At 52.0% G+C, this 20,256-nt stretch overlaps 1 protein-coding gene and 1 long non-coding RNA gene across 9 annotated transcripts in view; one reads left to right on the top strand and one right to left on the bottom strand.

Moving 5' to 3' along the window:
• The window catches only part of GPATCH8 (G-patch domain containing 8), a 54,212-nt gene extending 39,920 nt beyond the window's left edge, over positions 1 to 14,292 (bottom strand). For 6 of the 8 annotated variants that reach the window (XM_072919188.1, XM_072919191.1, XM_072919190.1 and 3 more), the window contains exon 1: positions 13,948 to 14,113. Coding sequence is in view for 2 of the 8 variants with exons in the window: in XM_072919187.1 (XP_072775288.1) it covers positions 13,948 to 13,992 (45 nt within the window). In the remaining 6 variants the exon portion in view is untranslated. Of the gene's footprint in view, positions 1 to 13,947 lie in introns of all 8 variants that reach the window. The other 2 variants (XM_072919187.1, XM_030256310.4) reach the window with 2 other exon arrangements.
• A 165-nt stretch (positions 14,293 to 14,457) lies between these two features.
• LOC140680739 (uncharacterized) lies at positions 14,458 to 15,896 on the top strand. Its single transcript, XR_012052128.1, has 2 exons — positions 14,458 to 14,745; positions 15,278 to 15,896. It is a non-coding gene; the product is annotated as an uncharacterized lncRNA (long non-coding RNA).
• Positions 15,897 to 20,256: the final 4,360 nt, after the last annotated feature.

Genomic DNA, 20,256 nt, shown 5'->3' on the forward strand with positions numbered 1-20,256 from the left:
CAGGTTCTATTTGCATCTCAGCTCCACAATCCCTTGGAGCAGGAACACGCAACACTGCTGCCAAGAGAAACGTGTTGTCACCCTCCTCCTTTCACCCATACCAACTTTTCCTCCTGCAAGAATTTTAATGAAAGCCAGCACGCGAAAGCGCAAACTGCAATTGTAACAGACTGACGGTTGGAATACTACAAGCCAGGCACCAGCCTCCAAAAATCCTCTGGAAAGTGTTCCTATGCAGCAATGCAAATCTGCAAGGGAACATCTTGACTAAAACCTGGTGCCAAGAGAAGGTGCTTTGATGCTGGTGCCCCAACTTCCAGCCCATCCCTCATCTGCAGATCTGCAGGCCCTGGTGGTAAATTCACCCTGGCCATGCTCTGCTCCCAGGCATCGTCTTTCCCATGGCCTCTCCAGAGCAAATCTGGGGTTTAATCTGCAGGCAACAATCCACTTCCACTCTTTTTTTTCTTGGACAGCCTTCAAGGAGCAAGCTGAAGGCAAACTTACTATGCACAAGCAGTCGTTGAGCTGCTTTGGAAGGCTAACAACACTCAGAGACAGCCTGGTGTGGATGCACAGACTTGGTGTGTGGGGAGTCCAGCAGCCCACACCAAAACACACCAAAAACCTGCCTCAGTGGTTGGGGGACACCACAGCCTCCCAAAATATAGTGCACAAAAGAACCAGAACAGTCAGGAGTGTGCATGCTGCCAGCACTGGCAAAAACACATTGCTAAACTTCATCTATTAAAACATTAAACCCACGTAACATTCACTTAACCAACAGCTGAAACCCTCTCAGCACGAACCCAGACACGTCCCTGCGCCTCCTTTCGCCTGCTGCCTGTAGGTAGCTCAGCACACACCACTAAATTACCTGGAATAGCTAAATATTCCAGCTGACTCCCCAGCTCCTCTGGTGGGCTGCCAGCCAAGGCATTGAAAGCTGTTTTTACCGAGGCAAGAGTCAATCCCAGTTTGAGGGCAGCACATCTTGCTGCTCTGAGGCTTCACAAGTCACTTCTTTGGTGCTTAAAACAACATCTCCTCCCTGAAACTATGCAAAAGGCCAAGCACTCCCTGTGCCACGGCCAGAGAATCAGAGAGCAAACAAAGCCTGTACCTCGAAGTTCTGGTGATCCCACCACTACCCACTCCATGGATTTTGGGGGTTATTTTATATATTCATATTCTTTGGGGTTTATTATGTACTTGATATCTACTTGTTCCTGGTCCAAACAGCTGCAATACTAAGACTGGAGCTTTCCAGAGAGGCAGGGTTCAAAATAACAAAGTGCCCAAACAGAGCTGAAATCAATGCTCATCACAGAGACTGCTTTTTATTTATCAATATTTAGAATAAATGATAAAGGGAAAATTCACTTCCATCATAAAGCAGGTCATCCTGGAAAAAGGCAAGCAGACAATTCAAAGGTTATTGTGAGACTGGATTTATGGGGGTTCAGGCCAGTGATGTTTAATCAGGTAGAAGAAAAATGGTTCCATGGCTATGGCCACACCAATGCTGCTTGCCTTCATGGGGATGCCAGGCCTTTTGGAGCTGGAGGCAGCACAGTCTGTCCCTTTGCTTCTTCATCCCTGGAACTGGCTAAGGAACAAGATGGGGGGAATTCCATCTGCTTCCCTCTTTTCCAATCCTACAACCTGGTGCATCAAATGGATCCATAAAACATTTCTGTTTTGCTGTACCTTAAGACAATGAATCAGAAGAACACAAAATACTTTAACACTTGGATCCAACAATTAATTATACCCTCAATGCTGGATCTGTTGAGAATACATTTCTGGCAAACACAAACCCCAAGCACTGACCACGTTTCAGTGTGATTTTGAAGTGTGTCTTCTGCAGACTTGAGAGATGCTTCCCACTTCAGAGAAAACCTTTATGTGAAAAGGATTCAACCCCATGGATACTAGGACATGAAATAACAGCTGCATTAAACCCAGCAATACTCAAAACCTATTCCCAAACCTTCCTCCTGTATGACTGTCACAGAGATGCAGTAAATTCCCAGCCCTGGGAGCTAATGGCAAAGCTGCCATGTGCTCCTGCAGACAAGAATTTTGGGGGTGACAGCAGCACCCTCCTCCACTTATCCTCTGCCCCTCCATTTCACAGCTGCTTGTATCAAGGTCTCTCACTTCTGCTTTGTGAAACAAGACGTGTTGCACTGTCCCTTTCTCATAGACACTTCTCCATCCACACTGGAACAGCAGGTAAGATGAGAGGCTTCCACTTAAGCACCATTTATTGCTCTCACTTTGTGCTACATCCAGTGCTCCGACACTGGTGTTTCCCTATAACCACACTGAAATTCAATATATTTTCCTACTTCATGAGAAGCAAGGACAAGCCTCCAGCATGCAAACACTCCTTATTACACACCACACACACCACTTGGCTTCCTGGTGCATTCTTCTCCAGGAGCCAACATGTTTGTGCCCTGTAATTTTTGTGTAATATCATCTGAACTTTGGCTCTCTACACACTCTGGTTACTCACAGTCATGTGTTCTCTCCTCCACTTTCCCATTGTTTGATCTTTGCCCGAAGCTCTTGGCCAAACCTCCTTAGAGCCCTCATACACTGAATATGGCATTTGAAAAATCAACCAACAAAAGCTGCCTCCATGCAGCATTTAAACTCTTGCTCTCCCTTTTTTGGACTGTAAATATTTTGGAGCCCTGGCTCAACAAAGTATTTTTTGTCCCAGATCATACCCAGTGGATTTACTGAATTTCCTGGGACAATTCATTTTAATAGTTACGGAGAAGAGCATTTCTGCTTCTTTCCTACTTACAAGGTCCCAAACATTGTGGCAGTGAAACTAAACCCAGTCAGCACCATTAAAAAAAAATCTAAGAAACTTAATTACACTTTCATCCCAAAATCCTTAGTGACAAGAACTGTTGCCAAAAAACCACTCAACGCTAGTGAAATCAATTGTTGATTAAAGCCCATTTATCACAGTTTAGCACCACAGAATTTACTCTCTCCTCTATGTGAAGCACCTCTTCAGGAAGGTGGGTTATCACAAAGCCACACAGAAATCACTGAGAAAATCACTTTAAAATCTTCACAATGACAGGCAGAAGAAAACAGACCCTCTCCTCCTTTCTCACACCCCAAAGGGTGTATCCAAAACCAGAGCTGGGTGATGAGCACTGCCTGCATTTCTAAGTCACCTAAAGCACCACCAACACAATGACAAAATAAGGATGAGTCACTTCAACTGCTTTAGGCCCATTAGACCTCTGTGGATATTAATTACTGGACTGCTCTGTGCAATCTATCCGAGCACAAAGCATATCAAGATGCCAGCATGCAGAACGCATTCCATATAGTGCCCATTCCTGACAGGAATGAGTGGTTTCTTTGATGAACAGCCCTGAGTTATCCATGTATTATTCCCAAAGAAAATGTGGCAGTCCCAGTCCAGCAGCTGGGCTGGAGCTGGGGACACCGAGCTGCCACGGGGTCGGGAGTGGGACACAAAGGAGCAGGACGATGGATGTGGGAGCGTGGGGGATACACTCAGCTGTCCTTGGGCTCCAGCAGAGCCCTGTCACACCAGCCTGCTGTTATTAACACCACACAGGATAAGGTGAGTTATAAGCCCAACACAAGTCAGATAGCAAGAGCCTAGGATTGAAAAAACACTGCCTGCTCCAGCCACAAGGGACAACACCTTCAACGCTGTGAATGGAGCTAAAACGAAAAGATTCTGGTGTAAAACCCTGCGGCTCTGCCTGGGAGCATGAGAGCAGGGACAGCCGAGGAGGGAATGGGCAGAATGCAGCAGAAACAATCTATTTACGTCCCTGCTGGATTGCAGGACTGGCTCAGGAAGGCACTCAGCAATGCTGCTTCGTGAGACCACGCCAATAACAATCTAAAGAAAGCAATTTTGCAGAAAAGCCTTACTATACTCACTGTTATTATTTCTTAAATGCACTGGAAAAGAGCACAGCATGATCATGACTGCTTAACTGCACTTGAAAAGAGTGCAGTGTGCTCCTTAAGGTATTTGAAATTTAGTTTTACGCTAGGAGAGTATCAGAAAAAGACTTTAAAAAAATCACATTTATATTGAATTTACCTTAGAAAATGGAATTTTAAAACACTAAAGCAAATCAGCACCAATATTTTTCATATTCTATTTATCCATCAATTCAATCAATAAATCTTAAACTCCAAAAATGTTACATCAAGTCATAAAATTCAGGGTTGTTACCCACAAGTATCACTTGAAAGCATTTAACCAAGCCCACTCCCCACTCCCAAAAGCCCTAAAGGCATTAGGCTCAGAACAGCAGCTGAGACACAGGAATACTTAAAAAGATAAACGAGTCCCCCCAAAAAAGGCCATTTCCTAGTGTGGACATAGCCAGGGCAAGCCATGTGAGCTGCAGATCCCAGAATGTTTTGCTCCCAAGGCTGGGAAGCACAGCTGACATTTCCTGCTGCCCTCCCAGGACGAGTCAGCACAGATGCAAGGTCTGACTGAGCACAGGGAACTGGAGCAGCATCTGAGCACAAGGGAGCAAATGCCATCTTGCCAAATTCTCCCTCTCTGCACAAACACAGCATCCCCATGGAGCAGGGAAAAAAAAAAGTCTGATTCCAGAAGCAAAAATCCTGTTAAAATTGAATTTTTTTTTTTTTTTTAAGGAGATGGAGCAGTTACAAAATCATTAGATGGATAAAGCACCCACAGATCCATCCAAAACTGGCTCTCAGCACTCTTGCCAACATCCCACATCCAGAACACCTGGGTGAATGCTGCCTGTCTAGCACCACCAAAAGGCTCTGCTAAGCCCTGATGGAGCACCAGCCTCTTGCTTGACCCAAAGACCAGGAATTTCAGTAAACCACCAAACAGTCATCTCATGTTGTATATATATATATATATATCTCCAGCTGGGACAGCTGCTTCCAGATATGCTGGTTTCACTGCTCTGCACATGGCCTGAGGGTGAAACACCCACCACCTGCAGCTGCAAGTGTGGGACAAGCAGGATAAAAACTCATTCCAGGCATGGATGAGATAGGAGAGGTACAAGTGCCAAGGTCTGCCAGTGCTCTGATTTATCTGTGGGGCTCTATCATCAACATCACCATTGACCTCACAGCGAGTTTCAGCCAAGACCAGTGGGGGAAGGAAGGTGTTTAAACCCAAATGCAGCTCCCCATGACTGATTGTTGTGTTTATTACACACAATCAAAATATAACGGGTTTCTAATACCTCTGCAAGATCCACACCTCCCTAGGCAGGCTGACTGCAGATCACAGTAGTAATTCATGCTGCCCTTTGCAGCTCGGCAGGGCCTGATGACTCTATACCATGGAACAGCTCCAAAACGTAATTGATGCAGACAACCATGTTGGTGTTTAGAAATCCATCCAAAGAACTCAAAAACAACTCCAGGAAAGCGTGGCTTACAGTGTTTTTTGAATATTCATTATGCACCCAGAAAAAAAAAAACAAAACATTTTTAAGACCAACATGTACCTAGGAGATGGCTCCATCCAATCCTGGAAACTTTCTTGGATAATTATAAAGGCCACATGGGTTCTCAAAGCTATAAAAAGCAATACAAAAGCAACTTTGTATTGGCACCTGAAAAGCCTTTGTTAATGCTTCCCAGAGCAAAATCACCCTTTTTCCTGTTTTTCCCTGCAGTGTCTGTACAGACACAAAAAAATCACAGATTCTTTCCTAGCAACGCAGAGGTGAAGCATTCCCAAACAACATGTTCTCACTGCCCTCCACACATTTCCACACATTAGGAATTGCTTTCCCAGACCTTTCCCTGGAATACAAGTGGGAAGTATGGACATGGCACATTTGCACACCCCCAGAAATAGCTGAATATTTACAGTCAACATCTTTTGAAAGCTTCAGCAAAACCTCATTTTCAGCAGACACACACATCAATTATTCTGAGAGTACTTAGCAGGAAAATCCTCTCAAGTCAATACAACAAAAGCAATCACTTGAGACTTGGAGATGAATTTAAATTGGCACAATTTGAAAGAAGCACCTTGGAATTGCACATTGAGAAGCTGATGGCACCTTTTGTTTACCAAACTAAAAATTAATTTTGACAAAATTCTTCCTGCTAAGTCCAAAAACACTGAAAACCTACTCAGGAGAACACATTTAAGACTAGACACAGGTCAAGAGGTTTAAACCAGGAAAATGTACATATAAATACCCACTTAAAGCTGTCCAAACAAAAACATGTTCTACAGTTCAGAGATAAACTGCTTGTACCACAGAAGGAGTGGGAGCCAGAGGCAGGTCTCTGCTTTGCATACTTTGGCACCAAACAAGAACAATTTCATGTCTTTCAGATTGCTTCTGCCGCACCAACACCAACTGTGGATCTGTTCCAGCACACGAGGGATGCTCTGCAGTTCTCCAGCAAGCTCTACCCAAGAGCCAGCAGTGGCCTCACTCACTCAATTTTCTCTTTGTCATTTTTAATGTGCCTTGATGAGGAAGCTGCTGCAGTTTCCAGCACCCACCCATGGCTAACCAGGACCTTCAAAAAACCAAAGAATCATGGAAGGGGTTGGGTGGGGAGGACCTTCAAGATGATCTTGTTCCATCTCCTGCAGGGGATAGTCTTCCATTATCCCAAGCTGCTCCACCTGGCCTTGGACACTTCCAGGGATGGGGCAGCCTCAGCTTCTCCGGGCAACCTGTGCCTCACAGGGAGGAATTCCTTCCCAACATCCCATCTAACCCTGCTCTTTTATCAGTGGGAATACATTTCCCTTTGTCCCAAGACCCTCTCCAGATCTGGAGCCCCTTTAGGCCCTGCAAGGGGCTCTGAAGTCTCCTTGGATCCTCCTCCTCTCCAGGTGAATAACCCCAGCTGTCCCAGCCTGGCTCCAGAGCAGAGGGGCTCCAGCCCCCAGAGCAGCTCCATGGCCTCCTCTGGACTCACTCCCTTCCTGTGATGGGGACCCCAGGGCTGGAGGCAGCTCTGCAGGTGGGGTCTCACACGAGCAGAGCAGAATTCCCCCCTCAGCTGCTGCCCACGGTTAGTTTCTGTGCTGCCATCACACATGGCTGAGTCACTGAACTTCTCCTCAAACAATCCCCCCTACCCTTCTCCTCAGAGCTGCTTTCAATCCATTCTCCCCCAGCCTGGATTTGTGCTTGGAAGTGACCTGCCCCAGGTGCAGGACTGTGCACCTGCCTTTACTGAACTCCATGAGGCTCACACAGAACAACCTCTCCAGCCTGTCCAGGTCCTCTGCATGGCACCCCTTCCCTCCCACAGCTGACCAGACAGTACAAGGCAAAGACAAACCACCTTTGGTTTGTGCCAATCATGTAATATTCAAGGTGTAGTCTATTTACCACTATGAACTTCCAAGCTTTAACATTATCTGCCTTTTCTTTCTTACTACAGTGTCTGACTTGATAAAGAATTGTTTCTAAACCAAAATCTCACAGAAAATCTCCCTCAGGAGTATGTTGACAGGATTCAAACTCCATTCAATACTGTTATCAATGACCAAAGGAAATAGAGCACCTGCCAGCTCAGTTTGCAGATCAGGCAGCCCAACAAAGAGGGAGCAACAGTGAGGACGTGTTTGTACAGAGCAACCTGACCCATGAACTCCCCAACACCATGTCTGCTTTCACAGAGCCCTGTACAAACACAGGGCTGCACCCAGCAGGCTGAGAAATCCCACATAAAACCTCCTCACGCAACATGGTAGCAGAAAGGATAAAAATACAGTTCAAGCAACAAAGGAACAGCAAACACGAAAAAATCAGTAAATAGATGTTTATCTCTTAGTAAAAAAGATGTTTATCTCAGTATGTTATACCAGGTAAGAGTCTGCACTAGACTCCTCTGAGTAAGTTTTCCAATCACAAGTGTGGACAATTTAGCATGCAGAAAACTGTAACAACACAAAGGGAGAACAGTAACAGAATTCAGAGCCATTAAGGCTCTCAGAAGCTAAAATTGAGCAGAAATGCTCCATATGCCTTCACATAAGAGGATAAAGAGTAGTAATGTGTGCTTTGGCGCAGCAGAAAAGGACATAAAGCTCAGCAAAAAGCTAAAAATAAAGAAAATCTAGAAGAAAAATTAAGGAAAATGCAGCTTTCAGTGGCTAAACTACCAGAACAACCTAAAAGGAAAATGTTCCCCATCACCAGTTGTCTTCAAGGGAGAGATAATGCAGCCAAACATAAACTCCTAAACTCAGAACTGGGACAAAATGGGAATTGAAATTTAAGTGATACCTGGATATTTAAAGCCAGCATCCTAATGTTAACTTCTGGCTTTAAAGCTGTGACTGACCAAAATCTCAAATTAACTGCCCATAGAGCTGCCTGAAGGGAGAAAGTAGCAAGAATTACTACAGGTTTAAAACCATGTGGTAGGAGAAAAGCTTCTGTCAACTGAGGAAGTGCTGCCCTAGAACTGCAGCAGTACTTTTTATCAGAAGAACTCCACATTCCCACACAGCAGGTGGCAGGAGCCTGGGTAGAGGGGTGAGTTTTGTCTTAGAGAAGGTGACTCAGAAGAAGCTGAGGTGGCTCAGGCATAGCTCGTGGGACTGTAGGATAAAGTGCTTCCTTTCCCATTCACTCGGCCTCAGCAATGGAGAACATCACTGTAGGAGAGAAGTGATAACACACACTGGGGGAAGGCACACCCAAGACAGGAAAGGTCTATACAAAATTACCTCACCACATGAATCCCAGAAATCCACACTGAAGTTCAGACCCTACTGTGATGTTCTAAAACTGGAACCAATACTACTTGATCTACTTTAGAACACATTTTCCCCCAAGCTTCTCCCCCCCTCCTCGCTCACACAGGAAGGTTAAAAAAATCACAGTTCTCCTGCTCTTGCTTTGCTCAACTAAGAGGTCAGAACATCCTGCCAAGGAGGTAAGAGCTCTATCCTCCTGTGCTGGGCCCACACCAGAAACATAACCGGAATCAAATGATAAATTAAGATCTCTAAACAATTCTAATGGATCTTCTAAAATCTCAGATTAATTCTTCAGTTAGAAAACACTCCATGGAAAAGGCACAGGCTGCTTCCTGACTACTTGCAGCTAGTCCTGCCAAAGGCAAACTCACACCCCAGGATCCTGGATCAGTTGAAAGCTCAGCATAACAGATATTGCAGAGATTCCAATCTTCATTTCCCCCCCATTAAGGCTTTCTTTTCCCAATTAGTAAAGGCAGGCAGAGAAAATGACCCTCTTTATCTCTCTGCAGCACAGAGCACAGGCATCAGCTCCCAGTGCCACATCACCCCAAGCAGCTGGTCCTGCTGAAGGACATGAAAACCAAATGCACTTCCCTTAGGCAGCACCTGGGAAGCGAAGTGAAGCTGCAGCCATGGCCACACTCATTAAGGATGGATTCTAAACCTCCTCGCTGCTGGCCCAGCTGTCCAGTAAAGCGCTGCCTAAGCTGCTTGGGAACAGAACTTATCCCTGACATTCTGCCAATTAAAAAGCATAAAATCCCCCTGCCAGCAGCGCTCAGCTCAACCTGCTGGAAGCAGGCAGGGCCAGAAGCACAGTGATGTGCTGGCTTAGCTCTTCAAATCTGTCGTGGAGGGAAAGAAAACAAAACACCTGTCTTCTTGGAATTAGCAGGAATACCCGAGCTGAGATTCAGGCTGGTCACACTTCCACCCTGCAGGGAAAACCAGGCATGGTTCTTCCTGCTGGGTGGAAGTGTTATTCCACTGCACAGACTACACAACACCAAAAAAACAAGAGACAGAACAGCCTGTGTTCCGTCTGGCTAATGATGCCAGTAAGTGCAATGTACGTAGGAAGAGGAAATTATTGTACACATAGACACATATGGCTGGTAATATTTCTGCTTCAACAATGAAAAAGAGAAAAACGTAGCAAGAAAACATTTTCTCAACATCTGGGAGTAAGTAGGAGCTCCACTGGATTTCAGCAAGAGAGACATCCGTAATATTTATTCTTTGATCTTGCATACCTAATCTGAAGAATAAAATCATTGCAAATGCTTTTAAAATAGCACTAAAAATATATATTTACTTATTGCAGCAGTTTCATATGTTTATACAGCTTTCATTAATGCTACTACAATATTCTGTTAGCATCATCTACAGCTATCATTCAGAATTCCTCCAAGTTATAGTGGTTCCCATTTGCCTCTGCCAGGAAGCCTGTCAGTCCAGGGGACAGTGGCACAGACAAGTGACAAGAGCCTGTGACAGACAAGTTCCCCAGTCCTTCACCCCAAGAACTAAGTTTTTCAGAACCCCAAAAATAACCTCTCTTGGATGGAAAATGGAAAAAGGTTGGGATTGATTTGGATGAGCCATCCAAGACTTCACTTGCCATTGCAGAGCCTAGAAGAGAGGCAAGAGAAGGAAGGTCAGGAATATCCCTTCTCCTCCACTAATCCATTTCACTGTTCAAGGTTCCCAAACGAAGCCCTGTGCTGGCCTGGGAAGGGAAAAATCCCCAGGACAGGCAGACCACAGCTCATGGCCTTTCTATGGAGCTGCCCTCAGGTTCAGCGCCTGCAAAACACACTCAGAACCAGGGGTTTTCCAAGTTTCCCAAAGGTTTCAGAGCTTAAAGCAAAATGGGAAGAGGACCTAAGACTTTAGTGTGGCTTCTGAAGCTACAGAGCACAGCAAGAGCACAACCATCCTGTGAGGAAAAACCCAAGGGCTGCCTAATCAGCTCACTGCAGTGATATCCTCCAGTGCCATTCCTGCTCCTTGGACAATTTCAACTTCCAAGTCACCCTCAGCTTCAAGGTTCCTTCCACCCAACACAGAGAAGGAGTCACTACAATTTCACTTACACAATCATTCCTCTCTCCATCCACACCATGACCTTCATTTTTAGGGATATATTACTTTCTTATTACCCTTTTCCACGGGGCTCCCTATAACTCGCTGGGAGGAGCATCACTCCCTCTGCAGCTCTCTTCATGCCCACCACATCACTGTGGCTGCAGCTGTGGGAAGATCCCTCACTCACTACTCTTATTTGTCCAGTTCTCAGCTGATCCCTCTACCCAACAACCCTTCTCCCCTTAGCACCTTTCCAAGCACTTCAGACCATGGACACCTTCTCTTTCTCCGCTGATTTAGGTCCTTCCTTCCTGTTTTTCCTGCGGTGCTGGAAGTTTCCATTCCTGCCTCCCCTGATAGCACTGATCTTTCTTCAGTCAGGCACAGGGGAGGGAAGAACAGCTCCCAGCAGCTCTCACCTCTAATCCACTTTTCTCCAGCGTATCAGAAGCTCAGAAACCCAAAGATCACCTCTGCTAACCTTACACTGCCAGCTCTTCCCTGCCTACAGTACTCGACTTGCACTCTTGCCAAACTGATCCTCCCAACCCAGACTCTTTCCAGCTTCTCCCAAGAAAGGCAGCTGATAACAATGAGAATTCTGAAATGTTTTTTTTTTTATACAGTGTTTTTTTTCATTAGCCACATCACTAATCCCAAGATATCTGCCTTTCTTCCAAACAGCTAAAAGGTTTATTTGACCTATACTCTACTCCCTCGCTCCAAACTGCCGCACATCATTTTGCTTTGAGATCACAAGTAGATCATCCCAGAACAAAACCCGAGAGCTCTCCACAGCCTCCCTCCCCTTACTGCATCCATCCCTGATCAAGCTGTGTAATTTTATAGCCTGTTTCCCTCTGGCCATGCTCCCTGGGACTCACCAGCCCGGCAGGGACATGGGATCACATCCAGAGTCACACCTGCTCCAAGGACAGACATTTCACCTGCCAAAGAACTACAACTGTGTGAAAAGGGCATCCCTAACACCAACAGAAACACTCGTATTTTTGCTATATTTGCAGACCAGGATTTTCTAGAGGCACAGGCAGGTATATTTTTACTTAAGGGCACAGCAGCCCTGCAAATCCCCAGCACTGCAAGCATTTCCTGTATTCCACACCCATGTTACAGCTCAAGCCATCTCTGTCTCACTACAGAGAAGAAAACTCCAAAGTCTTCTCTGAAAGTGACTTCGAACTTTATTTTTTACTTCTTCAGCAAAAAGCTTCCCTCCATCAATATGCTTTGGAAAAACTGTTAGATTGCCCAGCTGTCAGAGGCCCCTGAGCTCCCAAAATTCAGCATGACCTTGTCCCAGTCCCCCTCGGATCATTTCTTCCACAGCTCACTGTTTTAACCTTCAGTCCTCTGCAGCCTCAACCAGCTCCAAACTGCTCCTCCCAGGGGACCGATTCCACTTTTCCCTCACAGGAAGCTTTAACACAAAATAAAATGTCTCACTTCTCCCTGGCATATTTTCAGGCAGGGAAGAACAGAGCAGTAACCCTTCCATAAAACCAAACCCTATTATTTTATTTTTCACTCTGGTCTATGGGAAGAACAAGCAAAGCCTGGTATTTAGTGCAGATAAATCCCAATTTAGAACAGTGCCCTTTTTTAAAGTCAAGGGGACACTGGGTTGTGACTTCAGTTATTGTCCCCAGGCACACTCAGCAGCTTGCAAGATCTTGGGATCAGGTCATGGAGCTGAGTTTCCTCCCTGACATCACCACATGTTCCCCCTGCATGTCCAGAGCCACGACACAGTAACAGGTTTTGCCACTACAATTATTTTTCTCACCATGTGGTATCTCCACAAAGGGACAGGAACAAGGACACCCAAAGGCAAATGTGGACACAACTGCAGAGTGCACCTGTCCCCTGGGCACAGCCACAGTACCCAACTTGGTTTAGGTTCCCCACCTCTCCCTTACCAAAGGATTACATGAAATGTGTTTTCACTCCCAAGATCTGGCTCGCTCCACTTCCTGAAACACAAACTTCAAAGCCAAATCAGACTATTCTGATTATGGCTCATTTCTTTATTGAAGGAAATGAAGGATGCAAACAAGCCCACATTTGGGGCTGTGGCAAGAGCCAAACCCCCATCCTCAGAGCAGGCAGTACCAACACTGCACACAACCACGCTGGTATTTATTTTCTTGTGTGTTTCTAGCGCAGTTTAGCAACAATTTTTGAAGCGTACACCCCTTGTAACATCCAGAAACAAGATAAATTAGTCACTCCTGGATGTCCTGACTGCTTCCAAGACTGCACCTTAACGCCAGATGAAGCAGAATTACGCAAGCTCCACATTATAAAAACCCTCCCAGGTCCTTTGGGTGAAAGGGCCGAGTGAAGATGAAAAGCACCATTCCAACGGCAGACTCCCGAAACAAGGACCCACAGAACAGCTCATCCACGGCTCTCCTCCAGCAGCGAGCAGCGTTATCCTCGCTCCTTTTGTTTTCCTTTCTAGCCCCGAGACTCTCTCGGGCTGAATTCAGAGAACAACATGTCATTGTTCAGGCTTAATGAGTCAACGTTAATTTCCTCATTGTTTATTTAAACCCCCTTTCAAATAGCATCAGTGGCGTTAATTACGTTGAAATACTGATGTTTTGGGCCGGGAGCGGAGGAAGAGGCGGTTTTTCCACAGAGAAGGGGGTCGCTGGCAGATGTTCGGGCGGCGCGGTGCGGCTCTCGGGAGGAGTGATCCGAGCCCTCACCGTGGGGTGGGTGATTCCCCTCATCGGGGGCTGGTTCCCTCACCGGCGAGGGGCCCACCCGCTCACGGGGGGTGGTCGGTTCCATCACTGGTGGAGGCTTGATCCCCTCACCGTCCTCCCTTGCCCCTCCGCGGGGTCGGCCCCTCGCCACCGTCACCACAACACGCCGCCCCCCATGCCCAGGCAGCCTCTCCCCAGCCCTGGGCCATCCTGACAACCGGCCCGGCCCCCCGGGTTCCCCCCATGCCGCTCCCCGCCGCAGCGCAGCACCGGGCCCGCACACAAAGCCCCGGTGGGGGATGGGGAGGAGGCGGCAGAGCCCAGTTCGTGGGGCCGCGAGGGAAGTACCTGGAAGTCCCTGTCCTCGTTGAAGCGGGAGAACCTGTCCGCCATTTCGCGCCGGCCCCGCTCCGGCCGCCGCCGCCGCCTCCGCCCTCAGCGCCGCCCCCGCCGGCACCGCGCATGCGCCGCCCCGCTGCTCACGTGCTCAGCACCGCGAGTCACGTGATCGGCAGCGACGCCACTCCCTCACGGCGGAGTGGAGCGGCTGCTGCAGCGGGACGGCGGCGGCAAGACCGGCCCGGAGACAGCGGCACACCGGGGGTCGGCACAGCAAGGGGGGGTGGAGCCGGCTCGCACGGCTGCCGCGCCCTCAGCGCTCCGCAGCGGCGGGTCACGTCCCGCCGAGCCTCGCTGCGCGTCTGACTGCGGATGGCAGCGCGCATGCACGCCTCGGCGGCCAATGGGGGCGCGAGCCGCGGCACACGCGCGCCGGACAACCAATGAGAGCGCGAATAGCGCACGCGCGTGCCTAGCAGCCAATTAGGGCGCGAGCTACTGCGCAGCGCTGGGCTCCCTTTTCCGCCCCCTGCAACGCGCATGTGCAAAGGCGTCACACGGAGAGGGCTCGACCCGGAGAGCGCGAGGTCCGCTTCGGTCTTCCCGCCCTCCCAGCCCGAGCCAATGGGAACTGCTCCAGCCGCTTGAGTGATGGTCGTGTGAGCCAATGGGAGCGCGGCCTCGCCACCCCGCCTGCCGGTGCGGCGCATGCGCAGAGGCGGCTCGGCGGGGCCCGCGGAGCCGCTGAGGGCGGCCCGGGCCCCGTCAGCCCCACCGGGGATCGCGGAAATCGCGCTCAGCCCCGCGGTGCAGCCCAGGGCCCGACAGAGCCCCCGTGCTCGTATCCCCGGCCGCTGCCCCAACCCTCTGGGCCCGGCTGAGGCAGCCACAGCCCTGCCCCCTGCAGTGGCACAGCGGCAACACTGTGGGCAATACCGGGGGCTGGGGGCGGTTGCTGGGTCAGGGGCTGGAGTCTGGGTCTGGTTTTGGGATCAGGGTCCGCTCTAGCATCTAGATCTGGGTCTGGATTTGGGGGCCAGGGCTGGGGACTTGGGGCTGTGGGATGGATTTGGGGGCCTTGGCTGGGTTTGCATCAGGGGATGGGGTCTAGGTCTGGGTCTGGATTTGTGGGCAAGGGTTGCATTTGTAGTCTGGGTCTGGGTTTAGGATTTGGGTCCGGGTCTGCAGAGGTCTCTGCTTCACCATCCCCCAGCACAGCTGTCACCAGCTGTCCCTGAGCACCGTGCTGTGTGTTGCCAGCCCTCCGCCTGCCCTGACAGCAGGAAAAACCGATCCCATCTGTCTCTCCGTTCATTCATTGCTTTCCCTCTCTCCGCAGCAGCGTCTCTGCCCGGGCCCTGCTGCCCTCTGCTGCCTGTCAGGGCCGGTTGAGAGAGAGGAGTTCGGGATCAGGCTGTCTGCTTTGGGTTCTCTGAGCCTCCCTGTGCCACCAGACCTGTCCCTGAGGGGACACCTGTGCAGTGAGGCAGTGAGTCTGAAGCTATGGTTGTGCTTTGTGCTCCACGGGGTAGCTCTAGACCCTGTTTGTTCCTCTGGTGAGCCAGGCTGACTTGTGCTGCCAGAACTCCTGTGTGGAACATGTGCCTCGCACTTGTTGGGAGGGAATGCTGTGACAGCAGCCCTGCAGGAATTCCCCTGGGATATCCTGGAAATAAAAATCTCCCAGGAAAGGGAGGTGCTGGATGCCCCAACCCTGGCAGTGTTCAAAGCTGGGTTGGGTAAGGCCTTGAGCAACCTGGGCGTGGGACTAGATGGTCTTTAAGGTCCATCCCTACCCCTCATATCCTGTGATTCTAATCTTGCCTCTCTCCTGGGACCAGCCAGCCCCGTGTGCTGAGGAGGGCTTGGTGGCTGTGAGCTGGGACTTCTGCAGTGCAGCGTGGCCGTGTTTCTGTCTGTTTCTTGCTGGGCAGAAACATGCTCCAATTTGCTCCTCATTGCCCTGAGAACATCCTTGTGATACTCTGCCTGTCTGCTTTACTCAACTCCCCACAAAACCCCCATGTCAGGTGTGTGGTCCTCTCCTTATCCACCCACCATGGGGTGCTGAGCCAGACAAGGCCCTGCAAGGAGATGGGGCTGTGTCAAGCCAGGTGGGATGAACCTGGAACGGAATTTGGGGACCCCTAGGGAGGGTGGCAGCTCCCCTGGCAGGACCCAGCTGTGCTGGTGTCCTTTGCTGGTGTCCCCTGCCCCACTGGGTGCACAAAACTGGTGCTCATCATCACCCATGGCTTCGGGAACCTGGCATTCCAGGGGTGCTGAGCTCGCAGCAGGGTGGTCCTGGGGCTGGGTGCCCACAGTGATGCCCAAGGCCTCTCAGCCCTGCCTGTCACTTGGTGCCAAAGGGGTGAGGTGGAACAGTTCCTGGGCTTCTCTGCCTGAGGTGCTCGAGGGGCACAGGGAACCCCAGAGCTCAGCATGGGCAGAGGGCCCTCCCTGCAGGACCAGGAGTTGGTGCTGCATTCACCAGGGCCCCTCTTCTCTGGGGGGCCCCTCTTCTCTGGGGGGCCCCTCTTCTCTGGGGGCCCCTCTCTGGCCTCTGTTCCCAGCCCTGCTGCCACAGGAGCAGGAGGAAGGCTGGGAATGAATACCTCCCCACTTGGCATCTTCCTGTGCCAAGGGCCTGTGGGTGGGGACATGTGCTCTCCAGGACCTGGGGTGGTTGAGGGACACATCTGCCCCCCTTTGCTACCCTCCAGCCTGGAGGGACTGGCACAGTGACAGCTCTGTGTCCCACTGGGCACAGGGACAACTCGGTGTCCTTGTTGGGAACGACTTCATGCACTGTCAGGCACAGGGACAGCTCAGTGTCCACAATGGGGACAACTGTCCCACTGGGCATGGGGACAGCTCAGTGTCCCTGTGTCAGCTGCGTGCCCCCACTGGGCACAGAGGTGACACTGTGTCCCCAGTGGGCAGTTGGAATGGCTGTGTGACACCATGGAGTGTGACACTTCCTGGTCACACTGTGCCCCCCTCTCCCTACAGGGGGGTTTGGTTGGTGTTGGGGGACAAATGGGCACTCAGGGAACCCTGAGAGTCACCGTGGTCCAGTGGCATGGGCTCACTGATGTCCCCACAGCCAGCCCTGACACTGGAGGGTATAAATAGCAGCTCTGTCACCTCCTGTCACATGCCCAGTGCTGGCAGGTGCCCTGCCCCCGGCTGGGGGCACAGCTGTTCCTGGGAGAGAGAGGGATGGCCAGAGGGACACCCCATCCCTTCTGCACTTCCACCACTGGGGCCACCCCACAGACCTAGAACAGTCCCTGGGGAGCATCCAGGGGTCCTGGCTGTCCCTGTGGGGACATCGCTGTCGGTGCCCTGGGAACACAGACCCTAACCCAGCACAGGGACAGAGCTGAGATGGTTGGACCGTATCCACCCCATCAATATGGGATCCCTGTGTCCCATGGGGACCCATTGCCAGCTCCAGGTGCTTCTCTGGGGACTTAAAGGGCACTTGGAACCTCAAAGCAGAGCAAAAAGGGAAATTTGGGCCCATTTCCCCCCTCCCTGCCTTGATCCGTGGGCAGAGATGGTCACTGCGGTCTAGGGCAGCTCTAAAAATACCCGAGCCCTGACAGTGACAGCTGCAGCCAGACCAGGGGGGCCCAGAGCGGGGCCGGGGCTGCCAGTTCTGGGTGTCCCCTCCCTGCAGGGACAGCCCTTGGTGCTTTCCATACACGCTTTTCTCCATTTTGGGGTCCCAGCGAGACGGCGCTATGGGGCAGTGGCTGTGTGCCCATTGTGCCCAGCCTGGCCCCACGGCCTGGCCGCCGGCACGCGGCCGTCACGGCACGGTGGCTGTGGTGCTGGCTGTCCCCGGCCTCCCCGAAGCCCCTAATCCATCTCTCGCAGCAGGAGATGCCTAAGCTGCCTTTTCATGCTGGCTCCTCCACCCGCGCGCTCTCAATGCCGGCGCTGGCAGGAGATGTGTCCGACAAGCTGAGGGGATCCTCCCCCGCCAGCAAGGTCAAGGTGTGCTTAAGCCACTCTCCCCGTGCCTGCCCCGGTGGGCTTCGTGCCCCGCCGGCACTGGGGATGGCTGTGGGGGACAGCGTGGCTTTGGGGTCTCACCACCCCGAGGGATCCAGGCAGCCAGACCCATATTGTGGGGGGGCTCATCCCCCAGCTCATCACAGCCAGTCTCAGGGTCACCCACCAGCCCCCAGATCCCAGCTGGGGACCCTCTGTGGTCCTTGGCTAAAGCTGGGCCTGCTGCCAACCAGGCTTCTCCCAGGACGGGCTTGGCTCACCCTACATGCAGCCCCGGGCTCATCTCTGCTCCCAGCCCCACACACGGAGCCACTGACACCACCAGACCAGTCCAAACCAGGCCTGAGCAGTACTTTCCCTGTCCCACAGGGTAGGGAGCACACGTCTGTGTGTGTGTGTGTGTGTGTGGATGGGCACTCGTGTGCCCGCTCATGCCCAGGGGTGCAGGGGCACATGCCCAGGACCTCGTGTCACTCCTGTTCCCTTGGTGACAGACCCCCATTCTCTGCTGGCACCTCACGCCTGCCGCCAGCCAGGGCCTTTGTGCCTGGTTTTAATTAGAGGCTCTTAAGTGTGAAACAAAGCCAAGGGCAGGGCCGGGGGCCCTTCCCTTCCTCTGCGCTCCTGGGGGACCACTGAGGTCCCCATCCTGCCTGGCATCGCCTGCCACAGCCCCTCCATTGCCCACTTCTGCTTTGCCATCCTCTGCACCCATCCCTAAGGGACACTTACTGCAAACTGGTGCTGCCAGTGCCCCCTGGAAGTTCTGCCCTTCAGAGTGGTGCTGGCCACCAGCCCTGCATGGGGCCTGTGCCAGATGTGGTGCCACCCCCAGTGTCACCCCCAGGATACCTGTCCCCAGGGAGGAGGCTCAGAAAGAGGTCACCAGCCTGTGGCTGGGCTAGGGTGCTGCTGAGTGTTCCCAGCTGTCCTCCATCCCTGACTTTGATGGGTGAAGGGAGGACGCCACAGGCATCCTGGCACCTCATGGTGCTGGAGGAATCCCAGGAATGGGGGTGCATGGGCACCATATCCTGCTCCATAAGGGACACAGGAGCCACCAGACTTTTGGAGGTGGCAGTACCCATGGGCCTCCCCCTGAGGGACCCTTGGGTGCTGGGAGCAGGGGACTGGCAACCCTGGGTGTCCACCAGCATCCCCCAGTGCTGTACTGGGATGAAGTGAAAGTGGAGAAGTGGGAGAATTGTGACTCCTGAGTGCCCCTCACCCTGAGCAGCTCTGTGAGAACACAAAGCGGAGCTGGGGGGAAGAGTTGGGTTTGGCCCCATAATCCCAGTAAAGCCCAGTCTGGGTAGCACCCACCCTCTCCCACTGGGTGCAAGGGTTGGTCCTTTTCTTCACAGTGTCCTCTCCACCCAGGACAACAACCCCAGACCCTCCTGAGAAGTTTTGGGGAGGAGGCAGCACTTTCTGCCACCCCTCATGCCCCTGGCAGAGGCTGGGGATGCAGCTGGAGCCTGGTGGCAGGGACAAGGGATAGCAACAGGATTCCCTGGCCACCCTGAATGTCCCTGTGAGAGGACACCCCTTGGCAGGCAGGACCCCACTGGCTGCTTCCCTGGGGCGTCCCCTGACATCCCCAGTCCGCCCAGGAGTTCCTCACAGGGCTGATTGGTGGATCTGCTCTGGCTTTTGCCCTCTCCAGGAGGGCTTTGGGTGGAACCATCTCCCAGTGTGTCCCTGGAGGCTCTGGGGACCCTTGACCTGAGCCACCAGCACCCAGAAGGATAGGGAACACGGGGACAGCCTCTGCAACCCCTCCTGGAAGTGAAACCCCCCCCATCTCCAGGAAGAATCCAAAATCTGAAGCGTTTAGGAAGCCAAGATCCACGTGGCTGTGCAGAAACCCTTGTACCGCTCCGTCCCTGTGGCTGTGGGCCTGGGGGACACGGTGGGGGTCACCCAACCACATTCTGCTGCCACAGGGCCGAGAGGAGCTGCGGTTGGAGCAGCCAGGAGCGGGAACGGGAACGGGAACGGGAGCGGGAGCGTGAACGGGAGCAGGAACGGGCCGAGGCAGCGCTCCGGACTCGGCCCCCGCCTCTCTCCGCCGCCTCCCGCCCGGGACCACCGGACACCCCCCGACCACACCGGGGCCCAAGGGAGCACCCCTGGGTGCCCCATCGGGGACAGCCGGCCCTGGCTCCCATCCCAGCGCCCCGGGAGCGGGGCAGCCCCCGCCAGCCCCGCCGGGACACCGGCACGTCCGGGCCGGGGAGGCGGGCGGAGAGGGGGGGGCGGCAGCATCGTGTGTCCCGTCTTTCTCCCCCAGGC

The sequence above is a fragment of the Taeniopygia guttata genome, chromosome 27 (genome assembly GCF_048771995.1).
Source record: "Taeniopygia guttata chromosome 27, bTaeGut7.mat, whole genome shotgun sequence".
Taxonomy (NCBI): Eukaryota; Metazoa; Chordata; class Aves; order Passeriformes; family Estrildidae; genus Taeniopygia; species Taeniopygia guttata.